The following is a 17,118-nucleotide window of genomic DNA, read 5'->3' on the forward strand; positions in this document are numbered from 1 at the left end:
ACCCATCCCCAGGCTAACCCCTCCCTTCAACCCCCTCCCCTCTAGAACCCTCAGTTTGTTTCTCAGAGTCCATAGTCTCTCATGGTTCATCTCCCCCTCCAATTTCCCCCCCCCTTCATTTTTCCCTTCCTGCTATCTTCTTCTTCTTCTTCTTCTTCTTCTTTTTTTTTAACATATAATGTATTATTTGTTTCAGAGGTACAGGGTGAGCACTGTGAATTGTGTGAGACTGTTGAATAAAGATCATATTTTATTATTACTTATGTCTGCAATTACATTTTCTACTGTTGAGAATGTTTTGGTTCAAATTATTTGTTTGAAAAAATCATATTACACTGAGTATGTGCTCATTTTGTGAAACAAAACTGTGGGGACCATAGAGACCTTCTAATGGAGTGTAACCTCTTTACTGCAGATGAGTTTATGTGATTTACCTGGGGTCACATAGGTAATTAAAGGTAGTGCAGAGACAAGAAGCCAGTTCTCCTCCTCTCCTCAGTCTCCCTCTCTCTCCCTACTAATTTCAATTCGTAGTTTTTAATTCTCAAAATAGTCATCTTCAGAAGCAGGATGATTTATTCAAAAGGTCACTGATTCTTTCCTCTCTGTTTTCTCTTTTCCTCTCTAGCCCTCTTCAATCTAATTCCTGTGGGCCTGCGTGTGGTGGCTATCCAAGGGGTGAAGGCCAGCCTCTATGTGGCCATGAATGGTGAAGGCTATCTCTACAGCTCAGTAAGTACTTCGTAAAGCATGCGTATATGTGTGCGCATGCGCTTATGTGCACACATAACCTGGCATTGAGAGCTAGTGAAGTAACCATTATTTTAGGGAAGAAAATTAGAAGTTGAAGTCATTTTAGAATTTCCGACCCAATATGTCAGGATTTTATTAAGATTTTTACAATTTACAATGTGAAGGATCATGCCCTCTTGAGAAAGAGCTAGTTACTTGCTCTGCAATATAAATTCTCTTCATCTGGCTTCTACTTCTAGAGGATATGTCAGTCTTTCGAATTTTACCTTTCTGCTTAATTCAAGGGGTAAGAGGTTTTTCCTTTCTCCTGTTACTTCTCCTTTAAGCACATAGGATGGTTTAAGAAGTTAAATTCTTCAGTTTGTCTGGGAGTCTTTTCTGTCTTGTGGAGAAAAAACTTTTGGAATAGGTTGTGTTTTGTTTGTATTTAATAAATCTGTTTAGTACCTAATACATGAAATTCCTGTCATAACTGGTCACTTCAAAGACGAGGTGAATTTATGGAATGAGCTCTGAATTAGGGGCTGGATATTTGAGTTTTATTTACATTTCAGTTACTATTTCTCTTTGGGCAAGTTAGCTCCCCTCTTTGGCTTAATTTCTGGACCCATAGCACAGTGTGTTGGACACCATGTTGTTTAACATCTCTTTTCAACCTTAAGCTGACAAAATTAGGTAGCTCCAGTGGCTGCATTATGAGCATTGACATTTTAAAGTAGTTAACTGTCATCTGATGCCTGTCTGGCTCTCAAGATAATAATTTATGCATTGGGAGAGTGTGGCTGCACTGAATCTCATGTATCAAGTATTATGATAACTCATAATTTCTGTTCTCTCATGAGGGAATGTGCCTATTTGTAGTTCACAAAGAGATATCCTTGAAAATCATGGTTAAAGATTTCCACCCTTACTTTCTATGATCTCAGTAAACAGCATAGTTATTCAGGAAGTTCACTTATGCCTATGAGATTCTAAATTAAATACTAAATAACTTCTATTAAACTCTTTTCATATTCAGTTAAATGAATCTCTGCTATACTATGCTTGCTTTTTAGTGATATATCTGTCATTCATATTAGGATTTTTAAGTTACTTTTTTATTCCTGAGCATATTCCAGATATACATTTGCATTCATATACTAGATGTGTGCATGCACATTTTTTTTTTACTTGTTCTATTCAATATAACACAGATAAATACATTTTTGGTTAAAAGTGAGCTTTCATTCTTTTGTTTTGTTTTGTTTTTAAAAGATTTATTTATTCGACACAAAGAGAGAGATAGCTAGAGAGGAAACACAAGCAGGGGGAGTGGAAGAGGGAGAAGCAGGCTCCTGGCTGAGCAGGGAGCCCGATGCGGGGCTCGATCCCAGGATCCTGGGATCATGATCTGAGCCGAAGGCAGATGCTTAACGACTGAGCCAGCCAGGCACCCCTCATCTAGGAATTTTACAATTTTAGGTATTACATTTATGTTTTTAATCCATTTTGAGTTAATTTTTCTATATAGTGTAAGGTAAGGGTCCAATTTTATGTATTTATTTTTTTTGCATACAGATACCCAGTTTTTCCAACAGCATATATCGAAGAGACTATCCTTTTCCCATTGTATAGTCTTGGCACCCTTGTCGAAGATCACTGGACCATATTTGTGAGAGTTTATTTCTGAGTTCTCTGTTTTGTTTCATTCATATATATGTCTGTCTTTATGCTAGTACAACGCTTTTTGATTATTGTAGGTTTGTAAGATGTTTTAAAATCAGGAGGTGTGAGTCCTCCAACATTTTAAAAAAAATCAAAATCGTTTTGACTACTGAGAATCCTGTAAGATGCCATGTGGATTTTAGGATTTTTTTTCCCATTTCTGAAAATAAATGCCACTGGGACTTATAGAGATTACTTTGAATCTGAAGGTTGTTTTGGGTTGTATGGATACTTTGGCAATATTAAATCTTTCAGTCCATAAACACAGATGTCTTTCCATTTATTTGTTTTTTCCTTAATTTCTTTCAGAAATGTTTCATAGTTTTCAGTGTATAATACTTTGCCCCCTTGATTAAGTTTACATTTATTATGCCATTTTGAAAGGAAGCCCAAAATAATTGTAATGGCATTAAATGATACTTTTTTTTTGTAGAGTAAATAAAAGTTCTAGAAGGCATCACTTTCTCACACAAAATAAGCTCACAAATGCTAGAAACTTCTGTTCCTGAAACACCTTCTTCAGTAGTTCAGGAAACACTGCTGTGTCACAATCTGTTGAGACAGATTTTCCGACAAATTTTACCTTATTCAGATAGTGCCCTTAATTTTAAAATTTTTGCTATTTAACCAGTTTTAACTGACTTGAATTTTAATATTGTTTGATGTTTCATTCTCTTTGAGGTTTACAAGATTTTGAAAATGCTTGTAAAACAACCTAAATTTTGTCAAATTATCACAATGCTTAAAGGCATTTGTGTGGGAGTGGGGAGGGTTGCATCTTTTCATCATATACAGAGAAGGTATAGTCTGAATCTTGTCTTTCTACTATCCTCTATAAATTTACTCTAAGATTGGTATCTTTTTATATTTTTATTAGTTTGAACTGAACCTTGTATACATAAAACAATTACAGATAAGAATTGTTTGATATAAAATTCTAAACTCAGATTATTTTCAAACTGGAGGTTAAAAATTGGTGATGAAATATTTTAGATTATTATTATAGAGTCATCATATGTGTAATAAAATATATAAAGGATGAAAGTAATACTACCATAGTTATATTGATGATGCTGTTATATTTGACTTTTTTATTTTTGTTCTGTACCTATGTAATTCTTAACCTTCCTTGTAGTTCAATTCAAAACTTACTGATAAGTGAACTCTTTCCATTATCCATATCAGTGAGAATTAGATACTACTTCTGCTTTAGTATCACAGGACTTAGTGTCTGTTTTTCTAGTGGGAAGGAATTTTATCATACCCATCTTTGCTACCTGGGCCACATATTTCCCCCAATCACAGCATTAAGTACATTCTCTGATAAAGGAAGGCTTTCAATGAACTTGTTGAATTTTAAAGAATTGCCTATCCCAAGTATAGATGGAGCAGATTATATACAGCAGGTGAACAGTTAACTATGATTACATTGGTGATCTTACAGTCCACAGCACAAATGCTCCTTTGCCCTCAAAGTCAGCCTCAATAAGCCTAAAATTTAGTCAATATATATTTATTGGAACTCTACCACATACTAGACATTATACTATATAGTGAGCATATGAAAGTGGGTAAAATAGAAAGATCCTTCTCTTCCTAGAGTTTTCACTTATCATCATAATTACTTGTTGCAAGAAGTCTGGGCCAGTACAATGTTAGAGAGCACAGTCTTCAAGACCACCTTCAGTTCTAACACCAACTGTTAAGTTCAGGTCAAGGGTAGTTCCCAACACCACTCTTTGGCTTGATAATTTATTAGAAAGACTTACAGAACTCACTGAAAGCTGTTATAAGTATTATACTTGTGGTTATTGCTTATTACAGGGAAAACATACAAGGAAGCCAAGGGAAGAAGTATATGGGCAGAGTATAGGAGACACCAAAAGTACCAAATGCAGAGTTTCTATTGTTTTCTTCCTATAGAATCAGAATGTGTTACTCTTCTGGTATCAATAGGTGACAATGCATGTCAAATACACCCAGTCAGGAAACTCACCTGAGCTTTGGTGTTAAAGAGTTTTTATTGAGACTCCATTATATAGGATTGATTGAATGATTGCCCATGTGGCTGAACTCAGGCTCCTGGTAGACTGATATGTTGCATGACCCAAAGTGCTAACCCTAAAACATTGTTTCTCCCTGGCTAACCTAAGGCCCTCAGGCAAACAAATATCAATTTCTGGAGGCCAAGGACAAATGCTACACATCTTTTGGGATGAGGTTGAGTTCTTTACATGTATAGACACTAATTGAAGTGAATGCCATATTTTATTAATATATTACTCTGACTCAGCCTCCAGTCACACCCTGTTATAAACAAAACATGTCCTTCCAAAATGCATATGTTAAAGCTCTAATCCTCAGTGTGATGGTATTAGGAGGTGAGGCCTTTGGGAGGTAATTGGGTTTAGATGATGTCATAAGGGTGGAGTCCTCATAATGGGAATAGCATATCCTTAGAGAAAGAGGATAAGAAACTGGAACTTTTTCTCTCTGTGAGCACACATAGTAGATGTCATGTAAACATACAATGAGATGATAGTTGATCTACAAGCCAGGAAAAGAGCCCTCAGCAAGAACCAAATCTGATGGCACCTTGATCTCGGACTTCCCAGCTTCTGGAACTACGTGAAATAAATGTCTGTTGTTTAAGCAACACAGTCTATGATATTTTGTTAGAGCAGACAAGATACTTCCCTTCTGCCTATATCTATTGTCTTTCTCCAACTTGGAAGAAGGAAATGATGAAAGACAAGAAAGTTATGAGAGTAACATCTGGTACATCATCATTTGGGAAGTGAAAACATAATTCAGTGCTTTGGACAATTTGGGAGCCTTGACATTTGAATTTAGGAAAATTATGCACTTAAAAATAATGCAATTTGAATAGCTTTAAATATGTCGAAGACTTGTAACTAGGCTGAAAGTATTGGGTCCTTTTAAAAAAATATTTATTTATTTATTTTTATATATAGAGAGAGATTGACAGCAGGGGGTCAGGAGCAAAGGGAGAGGGAGAAAGAATCTCAAGCAGACTCCATGCTGAGCTTGCAGCCCGATGCAGAGCTCGATCTCAGGATCCCGAGATCACGACCTGAACCAAAACCAAGAGTCAGACAGTCAACCCACTATACCACCCAGACACTCCAGTATTGGGGCTTTTTTAATGAATAGTTGATGCTTTTAGCACACATATCCCTGGCATTTCAGTGATTGATAATGATTAAAATGTTTTAAAAAGGTTTGCTTTTCTGATTACAATCATTGTTTACTTACTTTATAAACTTAAAACGATTATATTGATAATGTTTGGCCTTGTATCAGTTATCTCTAAAATTAGAATTATTTAACTTATGAACTATTATTGAGTTTTTTTTCGATTGAAGAATTAAGGTCAAATTACATACAAATTCTTATTGTTTAACACTGCCTTAATCCATGTCAATTATATTTGAAGCTAAATCAATGATAAAATGACTCCTTTAAGTCAGTCTTTGTTTTGATACATAAGTAGTATTATAAGCTGTTATGAGAGTAGCTCTACCAGTGATAGTCATAGCAGCAGTATTAAGGGCTGTGCTGGTACAAGTAATATAGTTTATTTAGTTTTTGTCGTTTCTAAAGGGCTTTTAGATTTATATGTAATTTGCCCAGCAACTCTGTGAGGAAGGACAGGAATGGACCATTAAATGTAGATAAAAAGCTGAGGCTTAGGAAGCTTGTTGACTTAAGTCCATCTTGGTGAGTAATAGAACCCAAACTATTATCTAGGTCTTAACTCCAGAAATTATGAGATTTTGATAATACCACACTGCCCCTTGGCATTATATATAATAGATCTTCCCACTGTAGAACGCTTTCTCAATTTTTAACTGAGCTTTCATATAAATAGTCTCATCTGAGCCTTACAATAACTATGATATTGCTATCGAAGGGCAAAAGATATACCTGGGAAGCAGAGCTTATGTGACTAAAATGACGGCACTCAGTAGAGGTGAGGTAGGTCAAGAAAAGGAAATCCTAGTTCAGTGTTCATTTTTTAAACCAACATTGCTTATCTTATTTGCTATTGCAATTAAGGATGTGTCACTCTGTACTGTTACAACATAATGTCAAAAGCATAATTATATTAAAACCAGGGCAACCTATCACCTTGTTTATTTATAGGTGTCAACAGCAGTAATAACAACAAGAATGAAAGAGATATTTCTTAATTGCCTCATGTCCTTTTGCACCATTTAGAATTACGTGCCTAAATTTGGTGTTTCAGTGGGAGCAGATGATGTCAAGATTGTGATAAGGCACTGACTTTATGTTGAAAAACTAAGTCAAGAGTTATTGAGAAACATGGGAGGGGTCTTTGAGGGAGAAGAAAAGAAGAGGACCAACATTGAAAGCTATCAGGGTGGGCACCTGGGTGGCTCATTTGGTTAAGCGACTGCCTTCGGCTCAGGTCATGATCCTAGAGTCCCGGGATCGAGTCCCACATCAGGCTTCCTGCTCAGCAGGGAGTCTGCTTCTCCCTCTGACCCTCCTCCCTCTCATGCTCTCTCTCTCATTGTCTCTCTCGCAAATAAATAAAATCTTAAAAAAAAAAAAGTTTAAAAAAAAGAAAGCTATCAGGGGAGGATGAGTTTATGCCCACAAGGTGACAATAGGAGAAAATACCTTTTTATTTTACTTCTTTAATTTCTTTTGCTTCTCACTATCATAGATGTCCAAAATTTCCCATTTCTGAGGACCCAATAAAACTCTCAATTTCTGCAAAATAAAATTTCTGCAAAAATAACTTCCATATTTTGGACCTTGATAGGACATTTATCTGTATATTCCCTTTCTTCTTTTAGTTAGAATTACTGGTTTCTGTGCCCTACTTATCCTACCAGATGCAAGCTCCTTGACGTTAGTGATCAGATCTAATATGGATTAATATATCCTATAGCACTAAAGCCTGCAATTGCCATATAAAGGTATCTATTAAAATCTTGTTGATGGATACATTTCATGCAGTTTAATTCTGAAAATAATTTATTGGGCATCTGGTCTTACTGGTTTTTGTAATAATTGTGCTGATTGTGTCTCTACACACTTTCTAGTTCAGTTCACTGGTTCAACTTTGAAAAGGCTTTGAAACATGGCAAGTTTGCTAGAGGAGTCATTGTTCATGCTTCTCTGCATTGAGGTCCATATTGTATTATAGTTTTAAGAGGTAACGTTGTCGTGTTTCCTTTCTGTACCAAATACTGCTTATAAAAAAGAGGGAGCTAAGACTGGCCAGAACATCTTCTGGGAAGCAACCTGGTCATTGCAGTTCATCTTTCAGTGGAAGATTTCCATTTTATGTTGAAAAGAAATGGCAGATTTTTTAACCAAACATATGTAGAATAGAGGTACAAAATAATTACCCACTCTAGAATTTGAGTTTCCTCATCAACTGATGTCCTCATGGAATGTTCTGAAATCTGAGGTGTATGCAGAACTATTTCTTGGGGCAGGTAGTTTCTCTGAAAAGTGCTGAATATTTTTTTTTAAAGATTTTATTTATTTATTTGACAGAGAGAGACACAGCGAGAGAGGGAATACAAGCAGGGGGAGTGGGAGAGGGAGAAGCAGGCTTCCCGCTGAGCAGGGAGCCTGATGCGGGGCTCGATCCCAGGACCTGGAATCATGATCTGAGCCGAAGGCAGACGCTTAACGACTGAGCCACCCAGGCGCCCCAAAAAGTGCTGAATATTTAAGGAGAGAGAGAGAAAGAGAGAGAAAGTAGGAATACCTTAGCCATTAATGCCAAATGAATCATAGAGTTTTGGTTAATGGCATTTAGATAGAGAGAAGTCAAAGGCCAAATCACAAAGGCTTGTTTAGCAATTAGTTTGTTAAATACTCAGTTTAAGCCATTTACATTTTTTTCTTCCATATACATGTGATTTCCTTTAATTTCATAACATTTCTTTTTCATCTTAGGTTAATTTTTGGCTGTAGCACCTAGAAAAAATTTATTTATCTTGCCTATTTATTTTTACCCTCATATATATTAATTAAGTGAACTGGGGTATCCTTTCCAACAACAAAAGAAAGAAAGGAAGAAAGAGGAAAGAAAGAAAGAAAAAGAAAATATGAAACCTGCCCAGCCCAAGAATCTGACAGTTGTTGCTTGCAAATGTGACATGATTGGTTGTTGTTGGAATTAGGTTGCCTTTCTTTAGAAAGAATCAATAGATCATTAGTTTTACTTTCAGTAAGGATTGAATAATGGTAAGCATTCATTTTTAACTTACTATGTTTTCAGTATTAACTGGTGTTGATTTTATCCTAAGAGTTTATAACTTCTGGAAAATATTAATACTTTAGCTCCAGGGCTAGCCTTAATTATAAAAATTAACATATGTGTATCTACTAACATTTTTCATTGAAAAATAAAAGTAGGATTAAGCTTCTAAGAGCAGCGTTAATGAAGATCTTTAGTTGAATCATTTGGAAATGATACTAAATTTTATATTTTTTCCTTTCTGCCTTGCCAATATGTAGTAATATATCCAAAATTTTTAGATTGCATTTCTTTAGTCATTAGTGAATAAGGCAGATTTAAGTAGTATTTAAGAATGCAAACTTTAGAAATAAAACTGGGTTTGAATCATAGTTCTGTAACTTACTTTCTTTTATATCATTGGAGAAATTTCTTAAACTTCTAGGCTCAGTTTCCTTATATGTAAAATGGGGATAATAATGAAAATGCATGCTACATAGGATTATAGCAGGGATGAAATGAAAGGATGTATGTACCCTAGCACTGTGCATGGTACACAGTGAACGCTCAGTGTTAGCTAGTAGTAGTAGTAGTAGAGGTAGTAATAGTAGTAGTAGTAGTAGTAGTAGTAGTAGTAGTTAGTAGTAGTAGTATATACTCAGTGTATCCTCAATCAGATCCTTAACATCGGTCCGTGATATTCATGTAGTATTAATTCTACTCTTAGTTTCAGTGGCGATTCCTGTTTTGCCTAATGTACTTTTTTTAGCCACTCTGGCCATGGAAGCTTAGCTGTAGAGTAGTTCTCCTGTAATTAGAGCCAATTAGCTTCAAACCCAAGACTTGACTTTATCTGTTGAAGGAGAGTTGCCTTTTTTTTTTTAAACTGGATTTAGAACTGAGAGGATAAAAGGACTGCAACCATCTTAAAAGCACAAGAGAAATCCTGGATTAGAATGATTCCAATATTCAAAGGACCAGGTGCCTATGTGAAAAGATGGAGAAGCCAGGTCTTGTTCACTCCTTTGAAGCTGCACAGGAAGACTCACCTGAAGCCAGCCCTACTTGTGACATTTGCAATTTTTTTTTTTTTGATTTTATTTATTTGCGAGACAGAGAATGAGAGACAGAGAGCATGAGAGGGAGGAGGGTCAGAGGGAGAAGCAGACTCCCTGCTGAGCAGGGAGCCCGATGCGGGACTCGATCCCAGGACTCCAGGACCATGACCTGAGCCGAAGGCAGTCGCTTAACCAACTGAGCCACCCAGGCACCCGTGACATTTGCAATTTTATGCCCAGTAATTAACCTTCTTGTGTTAACCAGTTTGGGTTATATATTTAATTTTTAACCAGATAAACTGATAGATGAACCAATTTTCAGAGTAGTCAGACTCTGTGTGAAAGCTCCATGTTCTCCACATCATTCTTACTGAGAAATTACCTAGTGGCCTCCTTCTGAAGGTTTATGACTTTACTATGGCTTTCTGGGCCAGCCTGATTCCCAGAAGAGATTTCCTGTCATTATTAGTTCTGCCTTCCCTTGCTTTTCCCTCTCCAAAACTAATGTGAGAACTGTAATTTCATAAGTTAATGTTTCTTGGTTTGTAATAAAAAAAAAATCATCAGATCAATTTTTTTCCCCACTCTCCACCTTCCACCCCCAGTTTGAGCCAGTTTTTTAATCTGAGGGGCTTTCCTTCTTCTAAATATCTCTTTATTTAACTCACTTGGAGGAAAATACATTACATAAATTCAGTCTATAGGCCAGGACTTTCATATACTTTAGGGAAGGGGAAAAGCAAAAGAAATGAGTGCGAAATGTAAAGGGAAAAATCAGTTGATTTTTAATGGAGATTTGAATGGGAGAAACAATTTCAAGCCTACAGCCTACTGCATTTATGGTACACCTAAAGTTTGTTTCTATACCACAAAATTTTAAAATCTAGTAGTTAAATTGGAGAAGTGGTTTAGCTGCATGGAAATGTATATGTCAAAAGTGACATATTTCAGCCACCTCTAACTGGAAGGAAAGAACTTTATTTTGAGGCCATTGAGAACGTAAGTCTCCCACAGGGTAACCATATGCCCTGGTTCATCCAGGAGAGTTCCAGTTTATGCATGATGTCTTAGTGTAGTTATTGAGAGTATCTGTTTGACCCTCAGAAGAGTCCTGGATTAGGATTTGGGCAATAGTTATGCAATCACCTTACACATGATCCTACATATGACTCAGTGGGTCATCTGAGATATCAGTGTACGCACAAAATCTCACTGAAAAATTAGAAAATTCCCTCTTCTGATTTTACTTCCAAGGCCAAGTCTTAGTGAAAGATTTCTTAAGTTCACTTGCCTGTATCACCTAGGTTTTGAGTTTGGCTGTGAGTAAAAGAGATATCCATAACAAAGGTTTAAATTTTCTCACATAATCACAAGCCTGGGGATTGACAGTTACGGGTGTTGGTTAATGGACTGGTTCAAGAAGTACATAAATGTATTTGGCCTTTTCCTCATGGTACAAGGTGAGTTGTATAACTCCAGCTAACACATGTACATTCTGGGCAGTGGAAAAGGGGCACAGAGAAAGATTGTGTATTTATCAGGAAAGCATACTTTCCCAGAAATTCCAGTAATGACCATAAACGATGTCCAGTAATGAGTATAGAACAGTGTCACATGGTCGCCCCTAGATGCAATGAACGTAAGGAAATGTCTAGATTGTTTTTAAATTTTGAGCTATAGACATTGTCATAACTATCAAAACAGGGTTCTGATAATATTAAGGGGGAAATGGATATTATGTAGGCATCTGACAACTGCTACACCTGTCCAGTCCTATAGAACAAGAGAGAGGTAGAGAACAAGTGAACAGATTAAAGAGTAGATATGCGTGTGTCATCTCTTCATTAGGTTATCTAAGATATTTTGCATCACTATAAATATCATTTAAAATTTTTATGAACTTCTATTAGGAAGCTAAATACTGAACTCTAAAGACTAGAGGGAAGAGAGATTATCTGTAATTTTATTCAGGTCCAAATAGATTAGAATTTACCTGGGATTCGGAGACAGAAGCTTTCTGCTTATTGAGTTTTCATGGCAGATCGCTGGATATTTCCTCTCAAATTTCTTTCTATAACTAGGGCAATGAGGAATAAGCATTACTGTTTCAACTTCCATTCTTCTATTTCATTGGATGGGAAAAGTTCTCTCTATATGGAACTATGAAAAGGCACCAGAACTGAATGCAACCACTGAGGACATAGCATTACTTTGCAAAGGTGTGTTTGCCTATGGTTTCTCTCTTTCTTTCTTTTTTAGACAGAGAGGGGACATAGGGGCAGAAGGAGAAAGAGAACCTTGAGCAGGCTCCATGCCCAGCTTGGAGCCCAAAGAGGGGCTCTATCTCACACCGCTGAGGTCATAACCTGAGCTGGAATCAAGAGTCCGATGCTCAATTGACTGAGCTACCCAAGTGCCCCACCTATGGTTTCAATCTAGCTGTTACTAAAAATTCAGGGATCAGCAGTTTTTTCCATGTTCCTATTTATCTAGTAGTTTGTTACCTATTTATTTAGGGTTGGTAATGTGGCACATGTTGTCCTAGGCACTAGAGACAGAATGTAAAACACTTCCACTATAGTGGAAGACAGCAAGACAGCATGTAAACATGCAAATATGAAAATATCCCATTCAGGATTAGTCCTACAAAAAATATATTTCTGTAATAGAGAATAATAGAGGAAACTAATTTAGACAGGATTTCCATAAAAATGTCCTTAAGGAGATGTTATTCAAGCTAAAATCTAAAGGAGGAAAAGAAAGAGAATAATCAATAAGCCAGGGGAAGAATGATGCGAGCAGAGGGAAAAATTAGTGAAAAACATTCATAGGAACAAAATATTTGTCAACCTTACTGTTTCTGTCTTACCCTTCTATCATAATTCTTGCATCTGAAGTGCTAGTTCTTATATGTATTCATTTTCATTTGCTTATCTATTTGATTTAAAATATTTTTACTTGTTGTGTGCTGAGTACTAATTTGGGTGCTCTAGTTATGAAGAGGAAAAAGACAAACACTGTGCTTTCACACCATAATAAAGAATGAAATTGTTAAAGGTCATAACAGAAGGAAGCAAGTTTATAGAAACACAATACACGTTACTTCTTAGCATATTTTCTGAATTTTAAATTTTACATTAACTCTCATTATGAACTTCCGTTATTTGTATCATACTTGTATTTTGAGTCTTTTTACATAAAATTCAGGAATACATTGTATTTTTTTAAAATTTGTATGCTATTTAATGAATGCTTTCTTCATTATTAGTATTCCCAAGGGAATTTTAGGAACTTTCTTAGTTATTTCAAAAAAGAAAAAAAAAAGATTTCATTGGCATTATCTTAAGATCTTAAAGTCTAATTAATAGCAGATTGCCAAATATATGTGTATTTTAAAAGCTCCATGCCACATACAAAAAAGTAACTCAAAATAGATCATAGACTTAAGTGTAAGAGCTAAAGCCATAAGATGCTTAGAAGAAAGCATAGAGCTAAATCTTCATGACCCTAGATTAAACAGCAGTTTCATAGATATGACACTACAACATAAGAAACAGGAGAAAAATAGGTAAGTTTGCTTTCATCATAATTAAAAAAAAAATTCTGCTTCGAGGACATGGTCAAGAAAGTGAAAAGACAAACCAAAGAAGGGGACAAAAGTTTGCATATTATATTTGATAAGGAATGTGAATCTTGAATGTATAAAGAACTCTTACAACTAAAAATAAAAAGCCAAATTAAAAGTGTGCAAAGGATCTGAATAGACATATTTCCAAGAAAATATACAAATAGTCAAGAACCTCATGATAAGATGCTCAACACTGTTAGCTATCAAGGATATATATGATTAGATCATAGATTATATTTTTTTCTTCCTCTTTGGATCAATTTAAAAATTTCAATCAAAACCACAAATGCCATTTCATACCCACTAGGTTGGCTATATTTTAAAAAGACAGATAGGTGTGCTTAGGTGGCACAGTCAGTTAAGTACCCAACTCTTGGTTTCAGCTCAGGTCATGATCTCAGGGTTGTGAGTTTGAGCCCCGCATTGGGCTTCATGCTCAGCTCGGAGTCTGCTTAAGATTCTCTCTCTCTACGGGCACTGAGTGGCTCAGTCAGTTAAGCATCCGCCTTTGGCTCTGGTCATGATCCCAGAGTCCTGGGATCCAGCCCTCCATCCTGCATCAGGCTCCATGCTCAGTGGGGAGCCTGCTTTTCCCTTTCCCTCTGGAGCTTCCCCTGCTGGTGTTCTCTCACTCTGTCTCAAATAAATAAATAAAATCTTAAAAAAAAAAAAAAAGACTCTCCTTCTCCCTCTGCCCTTCCCCCCACTCTTTTATTCTCTCAAATAAATACATCTTTAAAAAAATAAAAATAATAAAAAAATTAAAAATACAGATAATAACAAGTATAGATAAGGATATGGAAAAGTTGGAACACTTATTTACTGCTAGTGAAATATAATATGATGCAGCCACTTGGCAAATAGTCTGGCAAGTCCTGAAGAGGTTAAACATAGAGATACCATATGATCCAGCAATTCCACTCCTAGCTGTATACCCAAGAGAAATGAAAACATATGTCTACACAAAACCTTTTGTTCACTAATATTCTTAGCAACATTATTCATAATAGCCCCAAAGTGGAAATAATCCAATGTTTATCAAATGAAGAATGGTTATCTAAATAAGTAATGGGTAGAGTTGATTGTGGTGATAGTTGTTCAACTCTGTGAATATACTAAAATCCATTGAATTATACACTTTGGGTGAATGGTATATGAATTTTATCTCAATAGTGCTATTATTTAAAAAGCTAATTCTATTTAAAATATCAATTTAATCATGATTTAATAGAGATTAAAAAGTAAGTAAGATGATTTTTTCCCCCTAATGGATTCAATACGCATTAATTGAATTGTATTTTTTATTTGTTTAAAGTAACACAAAGGTGTGAATTTCCTCACTATGGGAGAGGTGTGACACAATTCTAACACTCTGTGTTGGAGTACAACATGAAGAAAAGAGGGAAACAGTAGAATCTGTGTTTCCATTGTGAAGCGGTATCCTACAACTGTAAACACCACAGATTTGACCACAAAATACTACCTATGAGAGAAGAGTTTTTATAATAAGATTAATATTTGTTGGGACGGGTGGTACTTGATTTTACTTACTGAGCTTGGACATTTAAAATATTATTGTCAGGGCTTTCAAATATATCCAAATCTGTTAATAAGGTGGTACCTTTGGATAGGTATATGTTTAAATCGCAGAGTATATTTTTTCTTCCTCTCTTTAACTCAATTTAAATATGTTTTGTGAGGTATTCTTGAATATTCTGTACCTTAAAATTATGTCTTGGGGCTATTTAATGGGAAAAGGTATAGAAATATATGTATCTATTTAGCAATACACATTTTAATTCCTTGCAGCAGACCATATTACTTCCTAGTACACATTTGGAAATTTCAAATTATGGTGCAGTTTTAAATACAAAAATTTTAAACAGGACTTAACTGAAGTTTGAAGCTCGTTAGAATATTTAAAGAATTATACATAAAAGGGGCGCCTGGGTGGCTCAGTTGGTTAAGCGGCTGCCTTCGGCTCAGGTCATGATCCTGGGGTCCTGGGATCAAGCCCCACGTCCAGCTCCCTGCTCAGCGGAGAGCCTGCTTCTCCCTCTCCCTCTGCCTGCCACTCTGCCTGCTTGTGCTCTCTCTCTCTCTGTTAAATAAATAAATAAAATCTTAAAAAAAGAATTATACATAAAATATACTTAGAATTAAATATTTATTTTTATTTTATGCATATTATGATAGAATCCCTCAAAAATCATTTTTAATGAATAGCATAAAGTTGAGGGGCAGCATGTATCTTCTGTTCTCAGTGTAGCTTGTTTTACCTTCTTCATTTTTTAGATGTAATAAGCACATCTCAAATCATAATAGAAGCCTGTTTTGTGGAGCATGGCTGTTAATCCAGCTATTATCTTGTGGAGTTGTCACAATTACGTTACTATGATTCTTTTGTGTTCATTACAGCCTTCATTATGTTGGTTTTCAAGGCCAGTGGCTGGGTCAATCAATATTACTTTCACTCAGTGAATTGGATGAAGTTTCATTCTCAAAAGATTTACCATTTTAAATATGCTATATCTAGTTAGCCTTGTATAGTTTAATTCAGGCCATCTAAAAAAAAAGAGAGAAAGAAAGAAAAAATAGAAATGTTCTAAAACAAATACCAAGATGCATTAGAGTTTTAAGAGAGTTGAAAACTTTCAATATAATTTAGACTAAAATAACATTTGGCAATTGATTCCCTGGATAGCCATCCAGTCTCTGCTTGAACCACCCCTGAAGACTTCTCATGCTGTGGTAGAGCATTCTGGTGTAGTGTGAACCGTGTTTGGAATCAGTCACACATTCCAATTTCTGTAATCTGTTTCTTGCCACTGGTTGACTTTAGGTGATTTACTTAATGAGTTCCTCTTTATTATTTTTTTAAAATCTAGTGCACTATATCTACCTTATCAGTTTGTTAGAGGAATTTAGAATGATAAAATAATAGGTAATACAGTCAGATCACCCAATAACTGTAGTATTTTCTTCCTACCCCTTATAAATGTCAAGACACTTGACAAGATACAAGATATTTCAGAGCTGTATGTATATTTTTCATCTGAAAAATGTATTATTTCTCTATTTTGATTTTGGTGGAAATATAGTGATGCTTTTTTTTACTCAGTTTCATCCTCCCTCTTGACTACCTTCATGGCCTGTGTTCTCGGCCCTCTCAATTCCTCCAGTTCACCCCTGCAAACTCTGGAAGGGACCTTTTGTTGCCCCGCTATTTTTTATTTCATCACCTTAAAGGTAAACCAGCCACTTGCTGCCTTCAGAACCTTCAGTGAATTCTAGTAACCCACACTATCAAATCCAGAATTCTTCGCCCGGCCTTCAAAGCCCTTTAATGATTTGACTCCAACGTAACCCTCTGGTTTCACCTACATTTTCATTTCTCTCTATAACATGTTTTCCTTTGCTTTCTTTTTTTTTTTCTTTTCTTCTTGAGTCATTTCATAGATCTCACCTTTTCATGCACTCAGTCCTAATGCCTTTTTCTGCTATTTTTGCTTATTAAACTCCCTTGCCTTCTTTAAGACCCAGTATACCTCCACCATGTTGAAACTGAAGAAATCAATTCTACCTTTCTTTATCCTTCCATAGCATTTTGTACTTTTAATAGCTCTTTATTCTGCCTTAGGTTTAGTTTGTACTTTTATCTCCAAAACTACACTACCAGCGTCTTGAAGGCAAAGCCTGTGTCTGATTTATCCTTGAATTCCATCTAC

At 35.7% G+C, this 17,118-nt stretch overlaps 1 protein-coding gene across 3 annotated transcripts in view; it reads left to right on the forward strand.

Annotated features, from left to right (window-relative positions):
* Nucleotides 1–17,118, forward strand: part of FGF12 (fibroblast growth factor 12) — a 576,324-nt gene that overhangs the window by 391,309 nt on the left and 167,897 nt on the right. For all 3 annotated transcript variants that reach the window (XM_054504271.2, XM_064581207.1, XM_054504272.2), the window contains one exon: nucleotides 629–732. In XM_054504271.2, the coding sequence (XP_054360246.1) occupies nucleotides 629–732 (104 nt within the window). The remainder of the gene's footprint in view (nucleotides 1–628; nucleotides 733–17,118) is intronic.

The sequence above is a fragment of the Mirounga angustirostris genome, unplaced genomic scaffold (assembly GCF_029215605.1).
Source record: "Mirounga angustirostris isolate CCGP_5_RB_7025 unplaced genomic scaffold, mMirAng1.0.hap1 SCAF_1, whole genome shotgun sequence".
Classification (NCBI taxonomy): Eukaryota; Metazoa; Chordata; class Mammalia; order Carnivora; family Phocidae; genus Mirounga; species Mirounga angustirostris.